This window comes from Rhinopithecus bieti, unplaced genomic scaffold (genome assembly GCF_001698545.2).
Source record: "Rhinopithecus bieti isolate Rb0 unplaced genomic scaffold, ASM169854v2 scaffold_2205, whole genome shotgun sequence".
NCBI classification, from domain to species: domain Eukaryota; kingdom Metazoa; phylum Chordata; class Mammalia; order Primates; family Cercopithecidae; genus Rhinopithecus; species Rhinopithecus bieti.
The window spans coordinates 1,999,736-2,027,129 of NW_016803673.1; the positions used below are offsets into that span (position 1 = coordinate 1,999,736).

Sequence of the window (27,394 nt, forward strand, 5' to 3'; positions counted from 1 at the left end):
CCCACCCACTTACCCACCCACCCGTCCACCCACCCATCCACCCACACACCCAGGCACCCACTCAGCCAGCCAGCCAACCATCCATCCCCCCCATCTATCCACCCATCCACCCATCCATCCATGTACTCATCCATGCCTTTCTAGCGCCAGGCACTGTGCTAGGCAGAGGCCAACCCAGGCTGAGAGACTGATCGAGTCTTCCCACATGCGGTAGGGCTTGGATTCAGCTCTGAAGGATGCTAGCACTTGGGTGAATGGTGGGAGGGCAGGGGACTGAAGGCAGACAGCAGAGCAGGTGCAAAGGCCAGAGTCAGCGTGGGTGTGAGGGGTGTGGGGGGAGTGGAGTGAAAGGGGACCGGGACCTGGTGAAACCTCCTCTAGTCTCCCGCGTATTCCTGCCCCAGCGGCCGGGCACTGAGGCCCCGCATGGTCCCTGACAGGCTGCCTCCCTCTCCTGCTCTTCCCCTCCTGGCAGAGCCTTTGTTGGGCTGTGGCAGAAATTAATTGGATTTGCAGCTCCATTCTCAAGGGGATTTGTGGCCTCAAATAGGGATCTTAGAATAAAAGTAGTAAAGATTTTACGGGCAGCAGTATAATTCTTTGGACTTTAACATTCCTGCTTTATCTCCTCTGGGTCGGGCAGGTAAAGGAGATGACAGGAGGGGTTGAACAAGACACCAAATGAAATGCAGGGAAGGGAAATTTATAACAACCACAGCTCAAGGTCAGGTTTTTTAAAAGACAAAAGGTTTTTTTTTTTTTTAATTTATTTTTTTGAGATGGAGTCTCACTCTGTCACCCAGGCCGGAGTGAAGTGGTGCAATCTCGACTCACTGCAACCTTCGCCTCCCGGGTTCAAGTGATTCTCCTGCCTCAGCCTCCTGAGTAGCTGGGATTACAGGTGCGCACCACCACGCCTGGCTAATTTTTTTGTATTTTTAGTAGAGATGGGGTTTCACCATAGTGGTCAGATTGGTCTCGAACTCCAGACCTCAAATGATCCACCCGCCTCGGGCCTCCCAAAGTCCTGGGATTACAGGTGTGAGCCCCTGCACCTGGCCGACAAAAGGTTTTGAAATGACTGTTGTGCCTTATTTTAGTGGGCTCTCACTTTCTGTGTTAGGAAACAAGAATCCGAAATCATCATGGCGAGTGGGGCTTCCTCACGAGGCTTCTGAAGGCAGTTTTCTTGGACAGCGGAAAGTGCCCTGAGTGAGGATGATACTAGAAACGCTAAATCACAGCTGCCGTTGTTGGACCCCACTAAGTCCAGTGCATTCTGCCGTCCTACAGGTGCTCTTCCCAGCAGTCCTCTGAGAAGACACTATTACTTCCATTTTCCACGGGGAGAAGGCGGACACTCAGAGAGGTTTAGTAGCTTGTCCAAGGTCCCAGGGAGCAGGGGATGGACCTGGGGTTCACACCTGGGTTAGCCCAGCTCCAAAGCTTTTCCTCTCCTTCACTGCCCCGGACTCAGCTCTCCTGGCAGGGCAGGCGGGTTCCGTCTGAGTCCCAGGACTGATGGAGGAGTAGAGCCCTGTGTTAAGAACGCTGTGCTTCAGGGATAGGAGAGCTTTGATTGATGAGTGATGTCTGCCTAGGCACAGGAAGAGTGAGAGGCAGGTGTGTGTGCTTACTTACCGTTAGGGTGCGTTTCCTTCCAAGTGTGAATGCATCTCTCGGTTGGCTTAGCAGGGCGGGTTCTGGAAGTGCAGTCCCCGAATGGCCGTCCTGTTGATAATCCAGGATTCCATGGGTTGCCCCATTTCCCTAAACTGTCGCCCACACTCTGTGATCAGATTTGAACAAGAGCACAACCTCAGGAGTTTGGTATTTTCTCTTCCCTCTCTACATTCTGCGTGAGAAAGCACGTTCATACTTTGCCACGATGTCATTTTTTACATAACATACTTTTATAGGAGATGAGTGGGGTTTAAAATATTTACTTACGATGAGGACACGTTTTCATAATGAGAATTTTGATTCTGTTTTTCTTTATTATGGAAGTCGTACCAATCATCGCTGAAAATGTAGAAAAAGCAGAAATGACTGATGAGGTCGGAGACAGGGATAGCTGGACGTAAGCGAGGGGCTGGTGTGGGAGCGGCGACGGCCCAGGGCTGGTCCTGGCAGAGGGGCTTCATGTTGAAGGAAAAGAAGCCTCCACCTCTGGGTCCTGAAGCCACATCTCAGCCTGGCAGAGCCTCCCTGGCTCGTGGCCCCCCACCTGCTCCTGTGCTTTCCAGGGTCACCCGCTTGTGGGCCGGTCCCTCCAGGTTGTGGCTTCTCAGCCCCACCCCCATCAGCTGCACAGGGTCTGTGTCAGCCTGGGGCTCTGCATGTCACAGGAGGAGATGGATTCCTTGAGGGGCTTCTTGGCCGTGAATGGTGCTGTGTCAGCAACAGAGCCCTGGTGGGGAGGATGTCGTGGCAGCCTCAGCTCTGCCCGTGACCCGGGACACGCACCTCCACTGGGGGATGTGGCTGTATGGTGATGGGTGGAAGGAGGGAAAGTGGCTGGAGGAGAGAGCCGAGCTCATCCATGCAGAGGTCAGGCCTGGCCATGCTGCCCTCTTGGACACGGGCTTTTACCAGGAAGCCACAGGGGCACGCTGACCAATGGCCTGGTGGGTCTGGCTTGGGGACCTCCAACCTGAGACCTAGTCCCTGCAGGTCTGTGACAGAGCCAGGTAGGACCCAGGCCTCCAGCTCACAGCTCAGTGGACTCCCCCCTGCCCCTCTCGCAGGAGCACAGGCCCCCAGCCTCCAGGTGGGGCAGGGCTGCCAGGATGGACTGCGTCCCTGCTGGATCTCGGGCTGAGCAAATGTCAGCCTGACCCCAGGCAAGGAAGCAATCCCAGCTGGCATCTGGGCCCAGGCAGCCCCCCGCTGGGATCTCCCGTCCCATCCTTAGTGACAGGTTTCCTACCAGAACACTCACCCGGGGGCTACAAGGGGATGCTTGGTTTAATTAAGGGGCCTTTCAGGTCTCCTGTAGAGATGAGTGGATTTGGCCCATAGCGTTGAACCAGCTGCAGCCCCCTCTTCTGGGTGTTTGATCTACCTCTCCTGCCTCTCCTCCATCCCACCCCTCCCTCCCCTCCGCCTCTGCCCCATCCCCGAGGCTGGCCCGGCATTTCAGCTCTGAGTGGTTGGCCTGTGCTGGCCCAGGCTTGCCTTGTGCAGGGAGGCCTGTAGACTCGGGGCTACACCCATCTGTCTGTCTGCAGAGGACAGAGCAGAGCGATGCTTTGGGTCCTGGGGGAGGAAAACCGCTTCCTTCCACCCCTCCAGGTTCTTGGGCGGGTTTATGAATTGAATTGACATAAGACAGATGAACAGGAGAAAAACAATTATAATTATATACATATGCATGAGAGTTCCACAAAAATGAGACTCAAGACAAGCTCAGATGATTAAAGTTTATATATATAAATATATTTATATACCATCCTGAACTGAAGAAAAGCACCAGGGTTGGGGCGTCTTGGGGGCGGAGGGGGAGGGAGATCAGTGCCACGTTCCTTCTGGGGAGTGCCCATGGGGCTCCTGCTCCCTTTGTAGGAGGGGAGGCTGCAGATCCGTGCAGAAGGTTCCGAGGGCTTTTCATTTTCGGGACTCTCTTCCTGACCTCAAGCCAGGGGCTGGTGGGTGGGGTAGGTGAGTCCCTACCATCGGTACCTCAGAACTCACCCCTGCCTTCTGGAGTCCCCTCCTGCTTCCTCTCCTGCAGGGACTGAGCTGGCAGCCCTCCCACCTGCCCACCAGGAGGTGTGCGAGGAGCCTCCTCTCCACTGTGAACCCCCTGGAAGTGGGAGTGCGGGTAAAGGGGAAGGCAGGTCGCTGGGCAGATGAACGCCTTCTGCAGCCCTGACCTGGGCCTCTCATCTGCCCACTGGACACCCAGAGGCCAGAGTGCCCGTGACACATTCCTTGTCTCCTGGTGAGCTGGGCATGGGTCTCCTCTTGCCCTACGGCCCAGTTGGCTCATTCTGTGACTCGGATCACTGTCCGCGCACCCCGTGTCCTTCCAGAGAGTGGACAAGAGCCCCTTTGCTCCTGGCTGGGCCACACTGGGCTCTGCTGTGGGGTCCGGCTGGGGTCCCACTGGCCGGCAGTGCCGGGACCTGCTCACCTCCCTCTCGCCTTCTCTTCCGCAGGCCTTTTCCCTCAGAGGAGACCACAGAGAATGACGATGACGTCTACCGAAGCCTGGAGGAGCTGGCTGAGTAAGGCGGGGGGATGGGAGGAGGGATGGGAAGAGGGGAGGAGGGAAGGAGGGAGGGGCAGGGGGGTTCCTGGTGGTGTCCAGGGAGTCAACAGGAAACATGGCAGCCACAGTGCAGGCAGAGCTGGCCCTGGCTCTTCCCACCGGGGTGTCTCCTCATGATGGATCATGGCGTGGGCTGCCATGCTGAGTGGGAAGGCATGCATCTGAGAGGCCTCAGAGATGAGCAGATCTTCACACCCCTTGTACATTCTAGAAGGCTGCCAAGCCAGTCTAATGGCTGGCCCAGGTGTTGGCCTGTTGCCCTACCAGGGTCCTCCAAGAGGGCTTGTCTCTGCGAAGCTGTGGGGCAGAGAGGGGGCTTGGCCATGCTCCCCAAGCCGGGTCTTGGGATGCCGTGTCGTGAGGAGGGAGCGGTGCTACCAGAAGCAGAGGCCCCTGGAGCGCAGGCTCAGGGCACAGGAGTATGTGGGCTCGGGGTTGACACGTGGCCCAGCAGGCACTGCCCTGCCTCAGTGGACCCGCCTCTGCTCTTCTCTGTGTCCACCTCATTCCTCCCTCTGAGAGGCCTCTGCTCCACCCAGGCACTGCCCAAGCCTGGCCACTGCGCCAGGGCTACAGCCCCACCGGGACCCGTGGGAATCTGTGACCAGGGTGGGATCACATGACCCGCTCCGGGAGGAGGGAGGTAGGAGGGTAGGAGGAAGGGGCCTCACCTGCAGGTGAGGGACCCAGGCTGAGACCTAGCGTCCTTGCTGGGGGCTCACAGCCTGGCTCATCCACCGCCCTCCCAGGCCACCGGGACATGGTGCCTTCAGGCTTCCTTGCTGCCTGGGGGCGTCTGGAACTGTTTGACAGCAGCTTCTGTGTTCTTAGCTCAACCACAGTTTCTTCTGGGAAGACTCTTAGGGTTTCTCTCTCCTTTCATCTTGGAGCACAGACTGAGAATGGCAACCAAGAGAGGAGTAAGGGGGAGAGCCGCGTGTACTGCGCACCTGCTGTGTAGGCTGGAGCTTTGCCTGTCTTACTGCTCAGCCCACATCCAGAGCTGCCTTTACGTTGCAGGGCCCAGGAAAATAATTCCCACAGGATCCCTGTCTATAGACACAATTCAAGTCATCCCCAGATCAGCACGCAGCGCCACGCTGGTGGCCCAGTCTCATGCACTTCTGTGAAGAAATTCCTCACCCACCAGCTGGAGTAGCTGCCATCAGCCCGTCCCTTTGATGCTGGGCTGGCCACGGGGTCCTGGGGAAATCCCACTGGTCAGACTCCCAGAGCTCCTCCAGACATCCGGTCGGCCCCACGTGGGTCTGAGGGTTGTAGAGCATCCTGAAGGGGAGAGGTGGGCCCAGGGGCCATGCAGGTCACAGCCAGGCCTGGGGCGCCCACTGGAGGCCACTGTCCACCCTGATCAGCCTCAGGAATCTGAGGGAGACTTCGAAAATTCCCAAAAGCAGCTGCTCACTCCTGGAATCCCAGCACTTTTTTGGGAGGCCGAGGCGGGCGGATCACCTGAGGTCAGGAGTCGGAGACCAGTCTGGCTAACATGGTGAAACCCTGTCTATACTAAAAATACAAAAATTAGCCAGGTGTCATGGTGGACACCTGTAATCCCAGCTACTTGGGAGGCTGAGGCAGGAGAGTCACTTGAACTCAGGAGGCAGAGGTTACAGCGAGCCAAGATCGCACCACCGCACTCCAGCCTGGGCGACAAGACTGAAACTCCGTCTGGGGGAAAAAAAAAAATTCCCAAAACTGCTCACTGCAGCAGGCAGGCTCCTGAGACTGACTGAGGGACTGTCCATCTCAACCGTGTAAGGGGGGAGGAAACTGAGGCTCAGATGGGACAGGGCTTCTGGCTGGTGGCATAGCCAGAGGGAAGTCCCTGAAGGATAAACCCCAGCCTCCAGCAGAGTCTGCAGCCACCCTACTTGCTATGCACAGAGTTGGAACCATACCCCCCGTACCCTTCCCGGCATTCCGTGCCTTGGAAATCCTTCTCTGCCACGTCCAGGCCAAGGTGTCTCCCAGTGTGTGAGGCCTCTTGTGCGCCATCCTGGCCAGCGCCCCCTCAGCACCCATGCCTCTGTTGGGCCTCTGGGCTGCCCAAGGGGTGCACCATGATTAGGGAGTTAAATGCCTGTCCCCTGCCTATCAGAGGGTCAGACCCTGTGTCTTCTTTCTGTCTTCTCCTGGTCCAGCCCTAGCAGGGCAAGCCTTCTGCACGTGGTAGGACGCCTGTACCCACATGACAATGACAGCAACAGTGGATGGTGCTTACGAGCTTTTTTGGGGCTGGGCACTGCTGGGCTTCATTCCCTCGCGTCCCCCAACCTCAGTTGCTCTGTGAGGTCTGTTCTGTGGTTGTCCTCATTTTACAGATAGGAAACTGAGGCCCAGAGAGGGGACACCACTGGCCCATGTCACCCAGCTAGTAAGTGGCAGAGCCACGATTTGACCCTAACCCCCCACCACACGGAGCCTGTGCCCCGCAGAGCCTGGGGAGCTCCTGGCCGGTGTGAGGGCAAGTTCCTGACCTGCTGTTTCTCCTAAGTTACCAGCCTGAGGTTGGGGTTCTGTGCTCTCCAGAAACATCCCTCAGTGTTTCTGGACAGTCAGCACAGGAGGGCTTCGGGATGATGGGGACCACATTGGCCTTGTGTGGCCAGGGACTGGCATGAAATGCCCACTCCATAGGAGCCTCCTGGGTGTTAAGCCCTGGACACTCCCTGAACTAAGCCCCCACATGGCCAGGCCTGCCCCTGCTGGTTTATAGAGCACATTCAATTTCAAGGATTTTTATCTGGAGAGTCAGGCTAGATCCCAGGTTGCCCATTTTCTTTTTCTTTTTTTTTTTATTTCTTTTTTTGAGATGGAGTTTTGCTCTTGTCACCCAGGCTGGAGTGCAGTGGTGCGATCTCAGCTCCCTACAATCTCCACCTCCTGCCTCAGCCTCCCGAGTAGCTGGGATTACAGGCATGTGCCACCACACCCGGCTAGTTTTTATATTTTTAGTAGAGACAAAGTTTCACCATGTTGGCCAGGCTGGTCTTGGGCTCCTGACCTCAGTTGATCCACCCACCTCGGCCTCCCAAAGTGCTGGGATTACAGGCGTGAGCCACCGCACCTGGCTGGGTTGCCCATTTTCCATCTTTCTCTGCCCATCCTGATTGTGACTGATCTCTTGAACCAAAATGCAAGGTGGAATTCCTCTCACCCAGAAAAGCAACTCCGGCAACATGTGGCTTTACATCGTCCAGTAATGTTATTCCCTGACATTAAGACTGAGCCTCCTTAATCCAATGAGCTCTTAATGACTGCAGTTATTGCAAACGTAAATCATCAGTTCTAAGGAAGGGGAATGCATCTGAATCTTTAACTTGCGATTTGGTCCCGGTGGCTCGAGTTTAATAAATTTTTTATGTTGTTTTCCCCCCTCCTTCTTTCACTGAAAGGCAAGATGTCCTATCCTTTCTCTGTGGACTTGGTGTGGATATTTAGCCATTACGGCAATTTACAAGACACAAACGCATGCCATTTCTTACTTGGATCCTACTTGGGGAGAGAATGTAATTGTTAATTTTCAAGGCTAGAGCTGGGGAAATGGTCTAATCAGAAGCCAGGTGCATTAGTATTATAGTTGAAAGATTCCTTGAATTAGAAAGGAAAGAGGTTTAGTTGACTCACAGGCTGGGGAGGCCCCAGGAAACTTTACAGTCATGGTGGAAGGGGAAGCAAACATGCCCTTCTTCACATGGCAGCAGCAAGGAGCAGTGCAGAAAGCCCCTTATAAAACCGTCAGATCACTATCACGAGAACAGTATGAGGGATATGAGGGTCACCGCCTCCATGATTCAATGACCTCCCACCAGGTCCCTCCTACAACACACGGGGATTATGGGAACTACAATTCAAGATGAGATTTGGGTGGGGGCACAGCCAGACCATATCAGCAGGCACAGAAGTGAGGAGAGGGAAGGGACGTTTGGAGCAGAACGCACCTGTTCTTTGCTTTGGGCCCATAGCCAAATGCCCAACATGAGAGTCACCTTGAATGTCTAAAGGACTCCCCTGGCTACCCAGACCCCAGACACTCTGCAACTGTTTGGGGAAAGTCAAACACTGGCTCACAGATGCATCTGTCTCCCAGGGAACCTGGAAATGTGGTTTTAGGAGACCAGCGAGGGGCACCGTGTGAGTGCCTGTATACTTTCTTTTTTTTTTTTTTGAGACGGAGTCTCGCTCTGTCGCCCGGGCTGGAATGCAGTGGCCGGATCTCAGCTCACTGCAAGCTCCGCCTCCCGGGTTCACGCCATTCTCCCGCCTCAGCCTCCCGAGTAGCTGGGACTACAGGTGCTCGCCACCTCGCCCAGCTAGTTTTTTGTATTTTTTAGTAGAGACGGGGTTTCACCGTGTTAGCCAGGATGGTCTCGATCTCCTGACCTCGTGATCCACCCGCCTCGGCCTCCCAAAGTGCTGGGATTACAGGCTTGAGCCACCGCGCCTGGCCTTATACTTTAATTCATTCACACAATCATCCTTAATTCCATCGTCAGCTGGTTCCTAAACACTCTCTGTGTGTCAGTCTTGGGACAGGAGCTGGAAACACATTAAGATGAAGACACATTTCCTGCCTCCCAAGACCTAGGCCCCATGGGGAGTGTGGAAACCGAAGGACAGTTTCAGGGCAGTGTGGTGGGATTACAGCGGAGTCACGTCAAAAAATAAGAAGAGACAAATGAAACTAATCTTAAGAATGTATTTTATAGGCTGGGCATAGTGGCTTACACTTGTAATCCCAGCAGTTCACTTTGGGATTGCTTGAGGCCAGAAGTTTGAGACCAGCCTGGGCAACATAGATCGTGTCACTGCACTCCAGCCTGAGCAACAGAGCAAGACCTCATCTCTCAAAAAAAGGAAAAAAAAAATGTGTCTTATATTTAACCCAGCATATTCCAGCATATTCAAAATATTATCTGGGTCACCTTGTGATCAGTTTCACAGATCATCCTTGGGCAGCGTACGTTTTGTGGTTGTGGCACTGAGTCCTCTGATCTGGCATGGAGCTTGCACTTGGGTGCAGATCACTACAGCTTGTTATGTTGTGAGCCGGGCAGCCACACATGGCACGTGGCCAGTGGCTGTGTGCCGGGTCGCACGGGTCTTGGATCCAGAACGTCTTAATGGGAGCTGGAACCAGTCCCCTGCGTGGGCACGTATAACACTGAAGTTACTTTCTCAAGTGCTCTAAGCTCGCTTTTGAGAGCTTTGAATAATGCATAATCAAATAATAAGAGCAGCTGGTTGAAAAAATTAACACAAAATATTGCCACTTAAAAATGCTTTATCGAGCAAAATAAGCCCAAATGGACGGCCTGTTTTTAAATTGCTCTAATAATCAGTACCTTGCGTTTGCATAATGGCTTTTCCTTGGCAGGCACTGTGCTTCCCTTCTCGTTCCTGCCCAAGTCTTGGGGGCCCTGGGCTAGATGCCTGCACTGGGGGGCTCCCAGCCTGGGGTCCAGAGGCAGGTTTGTACACAGAAGAGTGACAGACACAAGATGGTTGGCTGTGGGAGCAGAGTGGGGCTGGCGGAGTGCTAGGTCAGAAAGAAAGAAAGGCTTCTCAGAAGAGGGGACAGTCGGACCTCAGCACCCAAGGAGGAGCTTGCTGAAGACCTGGGCAGTATCCCAGCACGAGGAGCTGGGCAGGGTGTGGAAGGCGAGGCTGGAGGGCAAGGTGAGGCTCCCAATCTGGAGGCGTGGCTGAGGGTTGTTCCTGTGCAAGTCTGGTATATTGTGCTATTGTGGGACAAGGCTTGGTGTTTGCAAGGTATGGGAATTCTAGAAGTTCCCTGGGGACTCACAGGGAGGACCACCCTTCCCCCAGGAAGGCACAGGGCTCACATCCAAATGCCTGCTGTGACCCCCAACCTGGTGGCACTGCGAGTGACAGTGCTTCTCCGCGCAGTTAGAAGGACACGCCTACTCTGGGTCAGCCTGTGCTGGCTGCCACGGTGGGTGGCACACGCCTGCCGGGCATCCAGGCTGAGCTGGCCCTGCATGCACCCCGAGTGCCACGTGCTCTACGTGCCTCCATGCCCACCACGTGCAGCATAGCACAGTCAGCACAGCAGGCCGATGACCTCAGTGGGCACAGCGGTAGCTGGCACAGTGGCTTCTTCCTTCCAGCTTCGAGAAACATCCCTCTGATGGCTCTGGCCTGGAGTTCCAGGGCCCTCTGTCTCCCTCCTGGCACTGCAGCCAGCCGTTCCTCGTTCCTATTTTCTGTTCACTGAGGCTGAACATGGTCCACTGCAGTCTGTGGGAGGCCCTGGGAATGCTTCCAGGTCTCGATGGAGGAGGATTTGGAAAGGGCACCCGGATTGGGTGCCACAGAGTGCCATGATGAGTGTGTCTTGTGAGGACACTGGTGCCACTGTGGCAGGGCGGCCCTTGCCTGTGAAGTAGGCTGCACACCCCAGTCCCCAGCAGGGCCAGGCCGCCTGCCTCTGCCCTCCCTCCTGTGGTGCCAGCAGGTTAGAAGCCCCTGAGAATTCTTGGGGGAATTGAAGGGACATGGGAGAAATCTGAAAGCTCTCACTCGGGGCAGATGAGAGGCCAGAGGAAGGACGTGGACATGAGACTGAGCTTTATTTAGCCAACCGCTTGATCCTGTGTGGCTGGGGGAGGGGTGGTTGGACCTGGATCCTCTTCCTGGGGTGTGCTGCTAGATGTTTGACGGCCAGCTGGTAAACATGCCTCACCAGGAGCATCCTTGTCTGCAGAGCGGGGTCCTGTGACCCCAGAGGCTGCTGTGGGAAGGCACCCCACCACTCCAGTGGCTGCATGAGGAGGGAGTGATCCCAGACACAGCCAGGCTCTGTCGGGAACCACTTGCCCTCCTGGCTTCTCCCCAGAGAGCCTCTGAGCGGGAGCATCCTTGAAGGGAGAGCGGCCCCTGAGTGCCAGCGGGGAGGGAGATTCTGGGGCCAGGGCTCTGGGCGAGGGCGTGGATGTGAGGCCGGGGCTGCTGGCTGCTTTAGTGTGGCGAGTCGCCAGGGCCCAATGTCTAGCTGGCCTTTCCTTTCCTTTCAAGGGGCTGCTGCTGTAGGCGGGTTAAATGCCACTCAGGGCCTCAGTTTCCCGGTCTCTGAAACGAAAGCGTCCGCCCGGAGGGTCTGTGAATCCCTCTGAGCTTGACGAATCTACAATTTTATGATTTAGGAGCCTGCTTTGCATAACACTGGTTTCACTTTCCTGGGAGCTGAAGTGATTTTCAGGCTTAAACAAATGTGATGGTGACACGGCAGGGAGTGTAATTTATCCGCGAATGTAGAGCTGCATGCTTTATTGCATCATAAAATGACTGTGCAGCTTTAAATGTGTCATGTTAGCATCGTTGGGATAATTTTTTAGGTTGCATAAAATGTAGAAGGAGTTTCTGGTGTTGAGGCGGTTTGGATGTCTTCTTTCTACCCGGGGAGGGAGTGGGAGCTGCCTGCTGGCGGTGACCTGGGAGGGGAGAGGCCACGCTTCTCCCACTGGATCCTGCCCTGGGGCCTTGGCCACTCTTTGCTGTGCCGTTTGTCTGCAGGGGGACAGGGAGTGAGGAACAAATCACTGTCTTCTGTGGCCCACCCTCCCCGCCGCTGTCCTCACCCTGCCCACTTCTCCCAAAGGAGGTTTGTTTAGATGCCATCTCCTGAGCTCACGTACATTCATCTTCACGCTGGGAGGTCCACGTTGTGGAGGACGCCTGCGTGTGGAGCCTAAGTTGAGCTGGGAGAGGCTGGGTCTGGGATGCTTTATGTCCACCCCAGAGGATTGTTTTTCCAAAGGGGACAAGTTTGAAAGCAGACGCCACGAAAACGGCCCCACGACAAACAAGCAAATGAATCCAGCACTGTTAGACAGCCCCCGGCCCCAGGCACGCGTAAACCCTGCAGTGGTCTGAAGGAGGCCAGAATGAAGCCCCCTGCCCCAACGGAGGTGTTGACAGGTGTCCTCCTGTCCCTCCCTGGTGGCCCGAGGCTCGTGCGGGGATGGAGGGGAGGCTGGAGGGACGGAAGACAGGTGGGGTTTCTTAAGGCGGGTGACGGCTGGGACAGAAAGGCCTTTGCCCCGCCAGGTCCTTCATCGACAAGGACCCCCGTGGCTGGAATGTGGCATCATCTGCTTGGAGCTGCCTCCCCGCTGGCCGTGGTACCTCATTTGCACAACAGACCCTTTAAGACTGCATGCTTGGCCCCACCCGGGCTTCTCCTTGGCAGCATGTGGCTCCCTCAAATGCTGCCGAGGGTCTCTTGCTGCTCGGTGTGACTGTGAGGCCAGGCCTGGCTGTGGGGATTGGTTGAATGGAGTGAATGAAGCCAGCATCCCCGGAGGGTGCCTCTGTCAAGATGCTTCCAGTTGTATCTCACTGAGCCCTGCAAGCGGGGCCCTGAGCCCTCTGCCTGGACAGGAAGCAGACTGGGCTCTGAGAGAGGCAGGCGCCTGGTCAGGGTCACACAGAACTAGGGTGCAGAGCTGCAATTTGAGCTCAGCTCTGTCTCTCCGAGGGTCATTGTCAGACCACCCCTCCCTAACCCCAGGGGTGGCTAAAAGAGCCCTGTCCCACAGACCTGGGACCTGGGACTTTTGTGAGCCCCTGCACTTCTCACTCCTGAGGCTCCGCTACCTCCCACGTGTGCTATCCAGGCAGCAGCCTCTGGGGGCAGACCCTGACAAGCCAGGAGGGCAGGAAGGCTTCCTGGAGGAGGTGTTCATTTTGAAGAGTGCATAGGATTTGCCAAAGTGTGATTTAGGAAACCTGCTCTTGCCCCCTGTGCCAGGCCAGCCACTGCCTTGCTTTGGGCTGGGGTTTTAGGAGTGTCTGGGTCTCTGCTGTGTCTGTTCTCAGGAACTGAGGGCCAATGGGCCTGGCTCGGAGGTGATCCTGTGGACACAGTCCAGCCTTTCTCACTCTTGTGGTCTAGACAAGCCCGGTCCCTGTCAGGAGGTGGCTGCGGGACTGCTGGGCAGGGGCTCCCTGTCCTCACTTTCCGTGTTAACGGAGCCATCAGCACTTCCCTGTGGGGCTGGCTGTGGAGGCCGCAGCTGGTTGGGATGAGAGCGCCGTGCTTTCAGGGGCTCTCCCTGCCCCCCTCGGACGTCCTGTTGGCCCCTTGGTACTCTGGCACCACAGTGGGCCCCAGCTGTCTCCAGAGGCCCTGCTGCCATGTGTCTGGGGGCTTCAGTGACCTCGCAACCCTGCTCCCCCACCCCCAGCACTGAGGGAGAGGCCATTTGTTCCTTCTCAGTGGGAGATGGCAGGGGAGCCCTCTGACGCACGCAGAGCAGGCACGCGTGACCACCCCACCCGCTCCACATTCCTGTGGGTGTGAGAGCAGGTATGGCCTGGGACTTCCGGGGGCTTTCATTTTTATTACCTCGTTAAACTCGAGTGCTGTCAGGACCGATGCGGTCACACCAACTCTCCAGTCTCATGTAATGTAGTCTCTGCAGATGGAGGGGACAGGCACAGAAGAGGCGGCTTTAAAGACATACACATTCATCTTGCCATTTTCCAGGAAGGAGTAGACAGCTGGGCTGCAGCCCGAATGAAGGGGCTGCGTTGTGTCTGATGAAGGTCCCACCCCGACTAAATCGCATTCCTGGTACTCTCCTGGAAGAGGAAGACTTCTCCCTTTTGACATTATTTTCCTTGTATTCAGCATCGACCTGAGTGACACACAGTGGCACTTAACAAATACTGCTCTAAAATGAACAAGCGTCACATGCTGGGTTTTACTGTACAAGTCCCATCATGTACATAGTATCTCCTATATTGACTGCCCAACTCCTATTCATTCTACAAAACCCAGCCCACAGGTCACCTTCTCTAAGAAGTAGCCCCCAACCCTACCAGGCTGAATTGAAGTTTACCCTCACCAGATGCTTAGAAAGGGCAGCAGGACAGTCTCTGCCACCAACTTTCCCTTGACTTCCTGCTTTTGTTTCTCACTGCCGAGATAAACGCAACATAAGGGTCATTTGTGAGGGAGCGGAGCACAGAGAGGACACCTAACTAGGCCTGGGCCTGGTGCACTGTGGTAGGAGGAAGGGCTGGGGGTAATGAGGTCCCGAGAGCATTCATGATTCCTGTACTGGAGGATCTGAGCCATAGGTCCATACGCTGTTCGACGGTCCCCGCTCCTGTCCCCTGAGAGCCAGGCCCTGGGCTTTGCCACTTCATCTCAGCCCTCACAACACTTCCGGGTCGGTGCTCCAGCCCCCATTTTGCAGTTGCACAAAATAAGGCTCAGAGAGGGTAGGTGACTTGCCGGAGGTCACACAGCATGCTTCACATGGCAAAGGAGGAATTGAAACCGTGTGTTGTGGCCCGGGACATTCCCCTGGGCCCAGTCCTTGTGACCTGGCCCCAGGGGCTGTTCTTTTTTGGCTCCTGAGTATTTTTAGATGGTGGGAGGCTCTTTTACTGCTTAGAAAGAATCCCCCCAAAAGAGGGAGTTACGGCCAGGAGGGACAGTCCGGTGGACGGGTCTCCTTCCGGGAATCCAGTAGCCGAGGCCTGTGCAGGTGCGCGCCTACATGGCTTGGCGAGCTGGGTGACTCCCATGCCCTCTTTGAGTCCTGGTTTCCCCACCTGTAGAAAAAGCAGGGCCTCCCTCCCTCATGGGTCATGGTGAGGGTCTGCCAGGGCGTGTGAGAACGAGCTCCCTGATGTGTAAAGTGGTTCTTGCCTGTCTGTCTATCTGTCCATCCGTCCTTCCCCACATGCACACCATCCAGTTCCCAGCCGGCTTCTTCAGAGGCTTGATGCGCCCTCTCTCTGCCGCCCCCACTCCAGCCCCCTGGGGATGAAGCACCCCGTGGTGTGGACCGAGGTCAGGAAATGTCCGACTTGGTTTCCTAGTAACACACTAATGGCAGCTTGGTACCCTGCTTGGCGGCATCAGACAGCCCGGGGCCAGTGCGGCGCATCCGAGCCTGTCAGCAGCACTATTTTATGTCCGTCGTAAACACCAGGCTCACCAGGGGCAGAAAGCAGAGTTTGTTGGTTTTCTTTAATTTTCTGTGGGCGGCGGGGGCGATGGCCTCTGAGCAGCTGCCTTTCTGTAACAGAATCGGGGCAGGCGGGCGAGGCTGTTGGGCTGGGGCCTCAGGGTCTCGGGCAGAAGGTGAAGGTGGCAGGTTTTGCTGTCCCTGGAGGACCGCAGCCGTGTGCAGGGCCCCTGCTGGAAGATTTCAGGCTATTGTGAGGACAAAAATAATGGTCGGGATTTAGCATCTGTCAGCGCAGCTGACTCCCGGAAAACAGCAGTAGCGAGAGGATGAGACGGGGCAGGAAGGAAGGAGGGGTGGTCACTGGCCCGGGGTGGAGGGAGCTGGGCTTGGGCTTGGGTCTGACCTTGGAGGTCCGTTCACATCTGGGCTTCCACATTCCTGCCTGGCCATGTCGGGCCTCCTCATGGGCCACTGGTCAGAGAAGAATCACCCCTGAAACCCATGGAATTAAAGTGGCTGAGCAGAAATTAAAGCAGCACCAACCCCCCCATCCAACTTTCTAGTCTCCCAGGTTTTAAAAAAATCTGTCATTTTTAATGCTGGCCACTCTGTGTGTTGAACCGCGGCCGCTGTGCTCAATGCCGTCTCATTGAATGAGCGCCTCCTTCCGCCCTCTGGGGTGATAGGCCACGCTTCCACTTACTGAGCACCTACTGTATGCTCAGCCTCTACTGGTCTTGTACGTGATGGCTGGTCCTTGCAACTGTCCCCCTCCTGTTGCAGATGGGGGAACTGAAGCTTAGGTTATCCTGCCCACAGTGACACAGCTAGAAACAGGAAGGTCTACAAAGACAACCCTAGTTTGCCTCACCGCCTCCCCTCCAGGGGCTCAGGAGCGAGAGTCGAGTTCCTGCCAACAAGAGACCCACTGCAGCCCACCTGTTCCGAAGTGATGAGGATGGGCCAGCTCTGTGGACCAGACTCTGGTGCGGCATGGGCATGGAGTTTTTCCATGAAGCGTAGCCTCTGATGACATGGAGCCTCCACACACACTTCTTTCTAGCCGAGACACTGATGTGAAAAGGATCAGTGTGTGACATGGCCACCGGCCACACAGCTACGGGAGGTGATGTAATTGTGCCACGGAGATTCCGGAGCCACTTGCAGACATGGCAGGGCCTTGGGGCGCTTTTCAAGAACTGTGGGAGAGTGGGCTGGGTCCAGAGAGAAGCCACAACGGCCCGGCCCCTCCTCTGGGATTGCGTGGAGGGTCATGTGGGGCTGGGGCTGGCTCCGTGTGCTGGGTCTTAGCTGGGCCTTCGTCAAGCTCATGTCTAGTGAGAACGCCGAGGTGAGGGTCCTTGCACGATGGGACCCCCTCCCCTGTCACTGTCCCGTACTCCTAGGAGACTTCACACTCCTCAGTGGATCTGAAGGGCCCATTCATGGTGTACCCCTCTCCCAACCCAGACCCTGAGGGTTCCCTCTTCCTCCCAGTGGACAGCTGTGGCCCTCAGGTGCACTGGGCCTGCTGGTCATGACGTAAGTGAACCTGCCTTCCAGGTGACTAAGACTGGTCATGTGTCACCTCCCTGTGCCAGAAATTTGTTTATGGAGATGGCACCTTTGCCAAGAAGCCAGGTAGCAGTGGCATTTCCACGTCAGTGATGGCCAAAGGAAAGGAGCTATTGGGGGGCAGAGCTTGTTACCCCCCAGTAGCATCTGCCGCTAGGATCTGTTCCGTACCTGGGAGATTTCCTGGTGCCAGGATTCAGATGCAGCTGCTGCCCGGTCAGTCTCCCCACTTAGACTGTGAGGTCATTGGGACAGATGGCCATTGTCCCCTCTGTCCCAAGGACCCAACCTGTTTCTGATGCAGAATTGGTCATAGGAGAAATATTGGTTAAACCCATTAAATCTGGTAGATTTTTATCTTAATTACTAAGTTTATATATTATTAACTTTTTTTATCAAATACGTTTGATTTTATTTTCCTAATTTAATTTTATTTTTAAAAAACCACTTCTGTACTGTTCCCTTTATTTCTCCCTCTCTCATAATTTAGAATATGTGTGTCATGAAATTTCAGTTCCACTGTTTTAGAATTTCAAATGACACGCAGGAACCTGTCTCTCCCAGTGTTCATTGAATACAGATGGTTGGGAGAGTACTTCTGACGAATGAAAAGTACCATCCGTGTAGCCAGGCCGACGGCCAGTGCTCTGGGCTCCACAAGGAGGGCCTGGTAGGAAGGGAGCCTAAGGGTGTGACAGGCAGAACTGGGTGACCCCAAGTTCCACGCCCCCAGTATCAACAGGCTTCGGATAACTGACATTGGACGGAAGGGAGAGAAGGGATGTTGTCTGCATGTTTAAGATGATTCTGTCCCAGACAAAGATTCGCAAATACAGCTTCTCCTCTAGTGTTTTTGGTTGCTCACTCTTTTTTTTATTTGAGATGGAGTCTCGCTCCGTCGCCCAAGCTGGAGTGCAGTGGTGCGATCTCAGCTTCCTGCAAGCTCCGCCTCCCGGGTTCACGCCATTCTCCTGCCTCAGCCTCCCGAGTAGCTGAGACTACAGGTGCCCACTACCACGCCCAGCTCATTTTTTGGTATTTTTTAATAGAGACGGGGTTTCACCGCGTTAGCCAGGATGGTCTGGATCTCCTGACCTCGTGATCTGCCCGCCTCCGCCTCCCAAAGTGCTGGGATTACAGGCGTGAGGTCGCTCACTTTTAACCTTGGCGAATGACAAGAGGTTAATGGAAAGTGGTGCATGAAGAATGAGTCTGTATGAAGGAATGTTCCTCGTAGTCATGGATTAAAGAAAGGAAAACAACACAGGTGTGGCTGGGCGCGGTGGCTCACGCCTGTAATCCCAGCACTTTTGGAGGCCAAGGTGGGCGCAGTGCTTGAGGCCGGGAGTTTGACACCAGCCTGACCAACATGGTGAAACCCCGTCCTCTATGAAAAATAAAACAGGCCGGGTGCGGTGGCTCAAGCCTGTAATCCCAGCACTTTGGGAGGCCGAGACGGGCGGATCACGAGGTCAGGAGATCGAGACCACCCTGGCTAACACGGTGAAATCCCGTCTCTACTAAAAACTACAAAAAAGTAGCCGGGCGAGGTGGCGGGCGCCTGTAGTCCCAGCTACTTAGGAGGCTGAGGCAGGAGAATGGCGGGAACCCGGGAGGCAGAGCTTGCAGTGAGCTGAGATCGCACCACTGCACTCCAGCCCAGGTGACAGAGCGAGACTCCATCTCAAAAAAAAAAAAAAGAAAAAGAAAACAATCAGCTGGGCATCGTGGTGAGTGCCTGTAATCCCTGCTACTCAGGAGGCTGAATATCGCTCATAGCATCTCGGGTCCAAGAAAGAAATCACCAAACGCAAGAAACAGAAGAAAGTGAGTCATGTTCAGAAAAGAAGAGTCAATGGAAGCCAACCTTCAGATGACCCAGATGTTGCAATTGGCGGCTTCCAAGAAGCATAACCAGTGGGATCTCTGTAGATGGCTGAGGGGATTTATTATGGGAATTGGCTTTCGCAATTACGGAGGCCAGAAAGTCCCGCCATATGCTGCCTGCAAGCTGGAGATCCAGGGAAGCTTAAGTCTGAGTCCAAAGGTCAGAGAACCAGGGAGCCAGTGATGTGTCAACCCAGGGCCAAAGGCCTGGGTCCTGGTACGGGGTGGGCAGGCGCTGGTGTGTGTTCTGGAGTCTGAAGATCTGACAACCAGGAGGAGTTCTGACGTCTGAGGGCAGGAGACAATGGATGTCTTAACTTCAGAAGAGAGCAAGTTCGTTGCCTTCTGCCTTTTTTTTTTTTTTTTTTTTGAGACAAAGTCTCGCTCTATCGCCCAGGCTGGAGTGCAGTGGCGCAATCTCAGCTCACTGCAAGCTCCGCCTCCCGGGTTCACGCCATTCTCCTGCCTCAGCCTCCCGAGTAGCTGGGACTACAGGTGCCCGCCACCACGCCCGGCTAATTTTTGTTTTTAGTAGAGATGGAGTTTCACCGTGTTAGCCAGGATGGTCTCGATCTCCTGACCTCGTGATCCGCCCACCTCGGCCTCCCAAATTGCTGAGATTACAGGCGTGAGCCACCGTGCCCGGCCGCCCTCTGCCTTTTTTGTTCTACTTGTGCCCTCAATGGAGTGGATGACACCCATCCGCATTGGTGAGGGTGAATCTTTACTTGGTCTTCTGATTCAAATGTCGATCTCTTCAGGAAACCCCTTCACAGACACACCTAGAAATAACGCTTCACCAGCTCTCTGGGGAGTCCTTAGCCCAGTCAAATTCACATACAAAATCAGCCATCACAGCAGCTGTTACAAATACAGTCAAGGACTTAGAGGAAAATGTGCGACGAATGAATGAACAGATGAGGAGCCTCAGCAGGGAAATAGAAACTACCGAAAACTGGCAAATGGAAATTCTCAAACTGAAAAGCACGATATCTGAAATGAACAATCGCTGCACACGGCACAGGGAGAAGTTGTTTAACTTGAAGATAGTCCAGTGGAAGTTACGCACTTTATTATTTTTTATTTATTTTATTTTTTAAATTTCATTTTATTATAATTTTTTTGAGACAGAGTCTCGCTCTGTCACCCAGGCTGGAGTGCAGTGGTGGGATCTCGGCTCACTGCAAGCTCCGCCTCCCAGGTTCACGCCATTCTCCTGCCTCAGCCTCCCGAGTAGCTGGGACTGCAGGCGCCCGCCACCCTGCTGGCTGATTTTTTTGTATTTTTAGTAAAGACGGGGTTTCACCATGGTCTCGATCTCCTGACATTGTGATCCGCCTGCCTCGGCCTCCCAAAGTGCTGGGATTACAGGCATGAGCCACCGTACCTGGCCTATTTTTTATTTTTTTGAAACGGAGTTTTGCTCTTGTCTCCCAGGCTGGAGTGCAATGGTGCAATCTTGGCTCACTGCAACCTCCTCCTCCCAGGCTCAAGCAATTCTCCTGTCTCAGTCTCCCAAGTAGCTGGGATTACAGGAGCTCACCACTACGCCCAGCTAAGTTTTTATTCTTAGTAGAGATGGGGTTTCACCACGTTGGCTAGGCTGGCCTCAAACTCCTGACTTCAGGTGATCGTCCCATCTCAGCCTCCCAAACTGCTGGGATTACGGGCGTGCACCACCACGCCAGGCTGGAAATTACACACTTTGAATAACAGGGAGGAAAGAAGCCTGGAGAGAAGAGACAGAGCCTGAGACATGTGGGATGATGTCAGGACGTCTAACACTGGTCTCAGTCTCAGAAGAGGAAGAATGAAGGAAGCAGAATAAACGCTGAAAAAGAAAAGGCCCAATACTTCCTAAATTCCAAAGCCTCTGTCGTAATACTACAAAATGTCTGTGAGAGAAATTAAGGAAGACTTAAATAAAGTATATACTATGTTTGTGGATTGGAAGGTGTTATTGTTAAGATGTCAGTTCTCCCCAAATTAAACTGCAGACTCAGTACAGTGTCTGTCATGATCCCAGCAGGCATTTTTTAAAAATTGAGAAGACGGTTGTACAGTTTACGTGGAAATGCAGAGGACCTTGGAATAGCTTAATCGGTCTTGTAGAAGAACAAAGTCAGGAGATTGACGTTACCTGGTTTCAAGAGTTTCTATGAAACCTCTCAAGACAGAGGTGTTAGCGTAGAGATAGACAAATAGACTGATGGAATAGAGTAGTTTTTCCAAAATAGACTCACCCTTATTTGGCTAATTGGTTTTTGACAGAGATCTAAGCAATCCAATAGCAAGGTTTTTGTTTGTTTGTTTTCTGAGAGTCAGGGTCTTACTCTGTCGCCCAGGTTGGAGTGCAGTGGCACGATCATAACTTACTGCAGCCTCAAACTCCTGGACTCAAGCAATCCTCCTTCCTCAGCCTCCTTAGTAGCTGGGAGAACAGGCATGAGCCACCATGCCCTGCTCGAAAAAGAGAAGTTTTGAGAAATTGTTCTGGAACATGTGGTTATTCCTATGGGAAAAAAGTGAACCCTACTTCATACCACGCACACAAATTAACTGGAGATGAATCAGAGACCTAAACATAATGGCTAAAAACTATGCAGCTCCTGTAAGAAAATATACCGTGATTGAAAGACAGCAAAGATTTCTTAGATAAGACGCAAGGATTTCTTTGGACACAGGACAGAGCCAGGATGTGACTGAAGAAAGATGTGATAAATTAGGTTTTATTAAATTAAAGGTGAATGCTTGAATATCATTAAGAAAATGAAAAGCCAAGCTAGAGACTGGGGGAAGAATCATAAAACATATCTGTATCCAGAATATGTAAAGAACTCACTGAATTCAGTAAGAAGACAGACAACCAAATTTTAGAAATGGACAAAAGTCTTGAACAGATCCTTCACAAAGGAAGGTAGACAGTAAGGACACAGAAGACCCTTCGGCAGCGTTAGCCATCAGGAAAGTGCCAAATAGAACCACAGTTCTGTTTCACTCCACAGGCACTGTGGGGGCTGGATGGAAAAAGACTGGCAACAGCAGAAGCTGACCAGGATGCGGAGCAGCTGGGGCTGGTGAGCGCTGCTGGCTGGGGGTGTGGAATGCACCCACTTTAGAAAAGCATTTGTCAGCTGCTTATGAGGTTAAGTCTAGACCTTCTCGTTGACCAGCAGTTCCACTCCTAGTGGAATTTAGTTTCCAAAGGAAAAGAAAGCCTGTGTAACCCCCCCACCCACCACACATGCGTGCACAGGCGCACACACACACACACACACACAACTTGAATGCTCATATAACAGATCTCATTCACAATAACCAAAAACTTGGAGGCAACCCAAATGTCTGTCAAGAAGGAGAATGGGTAACCTGCTGTTATTCATGCCGTGGATTATTACTCGGCAGTAAACAGGAATGAGCTGCAGATGTGGGCAAGTCGGAATGGATGTCTCAGAGACCTGATGTTGAGGGAAAGAAGCCAGGCGTGAAAACTAATGCACAATGCCATTGACATTCTACTGCAGACAAGGCTCGTCTGTGGTGAAGAACAGTCGGAAGGGTGGTTGCTGGGGTCAGGAAGGAGATTGATGGAGAAGGGCAGGAGCTCTGGTGAGATGAAAGTGCTCTCTGGCCGGGCGCAGTGGCTCAAGCCTGTAATCCCAGCACTTTGGGAGGCCGAGACAGGAGGATCACGAGGTCAGGAGATCGAGACCATCCTGGCTAACACGGTGAAAACCCGTCTCTACTAAAAAAGATACAAAAAACTAGCCGGGCGAGTTGGCGGGTGTCTGTAGTCCCAGCTACTCGGGAGGCTGAGGCAGGAGAATGGCGTGAACCCGGGAGGCGGAGCTTGCAGTGAGCTGAGATCCGGCCACTGCGCTCCAGCCTGGGCGACAGAGCCAGACTCCGTCTCAAAAAAAATAAAATGAGAAGAAAGTGCTCTCTGATGTGGGAGGGCATGAGTGACCCAGGTGTATCCACTTGTCAGAAAGTTACCACTAAGGATGTATTTTGATCCTTAAAAAGCTTAACAAAAATATTGTGAAAACCCTATGCCTGCCATTTCTTACCAAGCTTGAGATGCAGCAGGTGCTACATAGATGTGGACTTGTACCTAGATCCCAGCGTGACAGTTCTGACTGGGCCAGGGAAGAGGCAGGTGGGCGGGGGACTCTGCCTTTCACACCCCTTTTCTAGGTCCACCCGGGCTTCAAAGCATCTTTCGAGTCTCATCTGTTCAGGAAGATTCTGACCATCCCAGCCTTCCCTGTCCTCTCCCTCCTTAATATGTTTGGGCTCGGGATGGAGCTCGTGCCTCCTGCATCCCGGGATCAGTGGATTGTATCCTGTATTTCCCAGAATACGCTCAGGCCTTGTCAGAGCCAGGCACGTCATCGAGAACTCAGTAAATGGCAGTGCTAGGCCAGTGCGGTGGGAGGCACGAGCGAAGGATGTGTGTCCATGACATCTGAGAGACCTGCAGCAGCTTGGGCTGGGTTTCCCATCTGCACCGTGACAAGCCTGGGGCTCCTGCGGGAGAGGAAACACGTTGCATGTCGTCAGCAGCCGGTTCTGGTCGACCCGTGATGGAGGCGGCACAGGGTTCTTTATGAACAGGCTCCTGAGTGGTTGAGGGGAGCCCTGGGCTCTGTTGGAACGCCCCACCGTGTGGCCATTTGCCATCCCTGCACGGGATGTCCTCCAGGCCCCTGTCCAGGTCCGGCTTGCAGCCTTTTTTGATCCATGTCATCAGCTCTTGCAACATTTCACAGCCAACCCCCCTCCTTCCACCTGGCTTGTTGGAGAAAAGCCGACGTCTTTCTCTAGACAGTCTGAGTGGCCTCATCTGCCCTTGAGTTGTCTCGTTCAGCAGCCTGGAAGCTTCCCCGTCTCGCCTCGCCTCCAACTGTCAAGAGTTCTCCACAGACGCTTTGCCGCCAGCCTCACTCTGCCGTGTGACGGAAACGTGGGGTGGCTGGCAGCCGCTGAGAACAACCCCTGCCGTCACTTTTGCCTGCGTCCCTGGTAGCCTGGCAGGCAAAGCAGTGGGGGCTGTTTCCTTGGGGACAGCATCTGGAGAGTAGGGGAGGTAATTTGTGTCATCACAGGTGACAGTTTCTAAGGCAGTTGCTGGACCTGGCTGGGGACGGACCTTTGATATGGGTTAGTAAGAAAACCTGTGAGCTCACAAACACCCTTCCTGCCTTCATGTCTGTTCCCAGGGCAGCGTCTGTCACCAGATTGTGGGCCCAGCCCGTCTGACGGCTGCCTTTGCCCTGGCTTCAGTTCTCCCGCACAGCTGAGCAACACCCAGACGGACCTCTCACGGTGGAGGGTGGGCAGGGAGGGGAGAGGACAGTGAGCGCATGCCACAGCCCTGCCCCTTGCTGACCATTTAACCTCAGTGTGTTTGTTTTAATTTGCACAATGGCCACAGTGCTGTCTACCTCCAAGGATTCTGTGAGGCCCAAAAGAATAACTTTTTCTACAGGTGCTAGCACACAGAAGGGCTTGCCCATGCGTGGGTGGCTCTTTGAATGCTGGTTGGAGGGTTCCATCAGCCTGGTCTGTCCCAGGGCCATCCGCCCGCTGCCAGCTTTGCTCCTCTGGCCGGCTTTCAGCCGCCTCACTCACACCTGTAGTGGTGCAGAAAATGAAGTACTCGGAGTGACAGCTTCCTCCTCCTCCTTTGCCCGCCTGCCTGCAGGAGGCTCCACAAGGCAGGAGCTGGGCTCGCCCCCAGCTTCCCCTCTAAGAGAGGCACAGATGCTTCGCCCACAGACAGAGGCCGTGTGGCAGGTGCATTGCAGCGTGTCCTCCAGGGAAGGTGCTGAGGGCCTTCCTTGAATGCACACGTGCCCTCCCTCTCTCAAGTAGACCTCGAATGGTCCTCCCCAACCCAAGCCTTAAAAGGCGACAGCTGATATTCAAAGGCCAGGTTCGGGATGAGGCCATGGCATACAGCGTGGCTGGGGAGCCTGTTCCTGAGTGCCGCAGGGATGGTTCCTGCCCCGGCTTCTGTCCCTGCCTCGCCTCCCTGCGTGCTGGTCATGGTGGCAGTGGAAGGGGGTGCTCTGCATTTATTTCCGTCCTTCTCCCATTGAACTTTGCCACCCACTTTGAGCCCAGGCTGTGAGATGCGTCCTTGTGCAGGGGTGAGGGCTTGCAGGGCTGAATACACCACCGGTCTGGACCTGGGATGACTCCTGCCCCTCCGCCCCCAGGTGCAGTGAGCCCCCAGCGGGTCCTGTGGAAACGGGGCGGGGGGGCGGGGGGTGGTTAGATTGGCTCAGGTGCTGATTCAATGAGAGACTTCCCGGGCCCCAGCAGGTCAGGTGTGGAGCGTCAGGAGGGGTGAGGAAGCCCAGTGTGGGGAGGGGCCAGGCTCATCTGCTGCCACTCACAGAGTCACTGGAAACGTAGCCAAGGAGCTGCATCTAGTCCACGGGTGCCTGCAACAGTCCAGATCACAGGCCAAGTGGCGATCCTGGTGGGTGTCTTGGAGGAGGCAGCCCGCGAACTGAGTCCTGCAGGCGGACGGGTGGCTTGTTGGAGTAGGACCGTGAGCTAAAACAAAGCTTTATCGTATTAGACTTTGGTGGGAATTTCTTTGGCTCTGGTTTCAGAAGGCAAATGACAAACTCCGGGTCACCCTCCATGTACCTGGAACCTTTGCACCTTGGCTCCAAGGACTGGAAGAGCCAGGGCTGAGCTGGGAGCACTCCGGGCTCCAGGTCACAGCCTTGGGCTGGGGGAGAGAGGTTTCTGGTCTGGAGGCAGGAGCCGGGTGCTCCCGTCGGGTAGGGTTGGGAAGATTCTGGTGAGGGCAGGGGTCCCGCCCCTGGACCTCTGGCCTATGTCCCCAGTATTTACCAAAGGGCTGGAGAAGTGGGGGCTTTGTCCTGGCAGATCCCTCTGAAATGCACGTTGTGGAGGCAGCAGGCAGAGCCCTGGGGGATGCTCCCTGCGCTGCCCGGTTCACTCCCACAGAAGCCCTGCAGGTGGGGCCCACCCCACTTTGTAGACTGAGGCCCTGGGCAGGTGACCTCACTGTGGCCCCAGCTGCCTGCGTCCCTCATGGACCCTCGTCCTCTGCGGCTCCCTGGTCAGGGTGGTGGGAGCCTCCCCTCCCCTCTAACCTGCCTCCTCCTGTACAGTGAGCATGACCTGGGGGAGGACATCTATGACTGCGTCCCGTGTGAGGATGGAGGGGACGACATCTACGAGGACATCATCAAGGTGGAGGTGCAGCAGCCCATGGTGAGCCCTCCTCCGCTCCTTCCCTCCCCTCCCCTCCTCTCACCTCCCCTTCCCCTCCTCTCACCTCCCCTACCCCTCCCTCCTCTCCCTCCCCTTCCCTCCCTCCTCCCTCCCCTTCCCCTCCTTTCCTCCTCCTTCCTCCCTCCACTCCCTTCCCTCCTCCTTCCTCCCTTCCCCTTCCCTCCTTTCCCTCTTTCCCTATCCTCTTTCCCCTCCTCCCTCCTTCTTCCCCCCTTTCCTTTCCTCTTCTCCCTCCCTCCCCTCCTCTTTTTCCTTCCTTCTCTTCCCTTTCTCCTCCCTCCCCTTTCCTCCTCTCCCCTCCCTTTCCTCCTCTCCCTCCCCTTTCCTCCTCTCCTCTCTCCCTTTCCTCCTCTCCCCTCCTTCCTCCTTCCTCCCTTTTCTCCTCTCCTCCTTCCTATCTGTCCCCTTCCTTTCCTCCCCTCCTGTCCCCTTTCTTTCCCTCCCCTCCCTCCCCTGCTCCTCTCTTCTCCCCTTCCTTTCCCTTTGGTCCTCTCCCCTCTCTTGCTCTCCCCTCCCCTCCTCTCCTCTCCACTCCCTTCCCTTGCAGAGCAGCCTGGCCCTTGCTTAACACAATACTGAGCCATCCCCATGTCTGAGCCACCGAGGGGGAGCTCCTCTGGTTGCAGGGGGACGTCCAGAGAGTCTACCCCTTGGTCCTTCCCAGTCCCCTCGGGGCTCCTCCAAGGAGCAACTTTGGAAACCCTCACCGAGTCCTGGTCCGCTCTGTGCCCTTCCTCTCTATGGAGATGTTCTCAGGTGCCCCAGAGGTGACACCACCACTGTCGTGACCCCCGCCCGTGTTGGCATGGGATTCTTCTTCCAAGGGTTTGCAGGACCCTCAGTCCTTCCTGCCCAGGGAGCCTTAAGATAGTAACTTGGCTCACAGTCTAAAGCACGCATCATTTTCCCCCTTTGTGTGGAGAGTGATGAGACCAATATTGGCCCAATTAGCCAGCTGTGCGTCTTTTATGTTTGGAGGATATTTATTTCCATGCAGGCAGTGGCGAATCATCTCTCGGATACCAGTTTGCTCCGCGTGGGTTTATTGCCAGCAGCTGCTGTGTGGAAGGTGGGGATCCAGCAAAGCTGGAATGGGGAGACAGGGACCTGGTGGGGCAGGTCACAGGCCCTCGGACCCCCAGGCTCCCGAGAGTGGGCAAGATGCTACTTGCCAACCGTGGAGGCTTTTGATGCCACTGTCTTTCCCCGAAGAAATGGGAAATTTCTCAAAAAGCTGATCTCAGTGTTTTCTTTTAGTGTGGGAGGAACCAGCTGGTGGTGGAGAGGCAGAAAGCTGGGGAAACCAGTCCCTAAAGAGACCTTGCCCGGAGGCCTTGCCCGCTCTGCTGGCATCCTGCTGGGAGAGACAGGCAGGTGCAGGGCTGGGGGTCTCACAGCCCCCAAACTGACT

The 27,394-nt window shown here is 54.8% G+C and overlaps 1 protein-coding gene across 1 annotated transcript in view; it reads left to right on the forward strand.

The window, feature by feature from the left end:
- The window catches only part of VAV2 (vav guanine nucleotide exchange factor 2), a 192,278-nt gene that overhangs the window by 116,621 nt on the left and 48,263 nt on the right, over positions 1-27,394 (forward strand). The window contains 2 exon segments of the mRNA XM_017848951.1: positions 4,161-4,229; positions 25,860-25,962. Of these exon segments, the coding sequence (XP_017704440.1) occupies positions 4,161-4,229; positions 25,860-25,962 (172 nt within the window).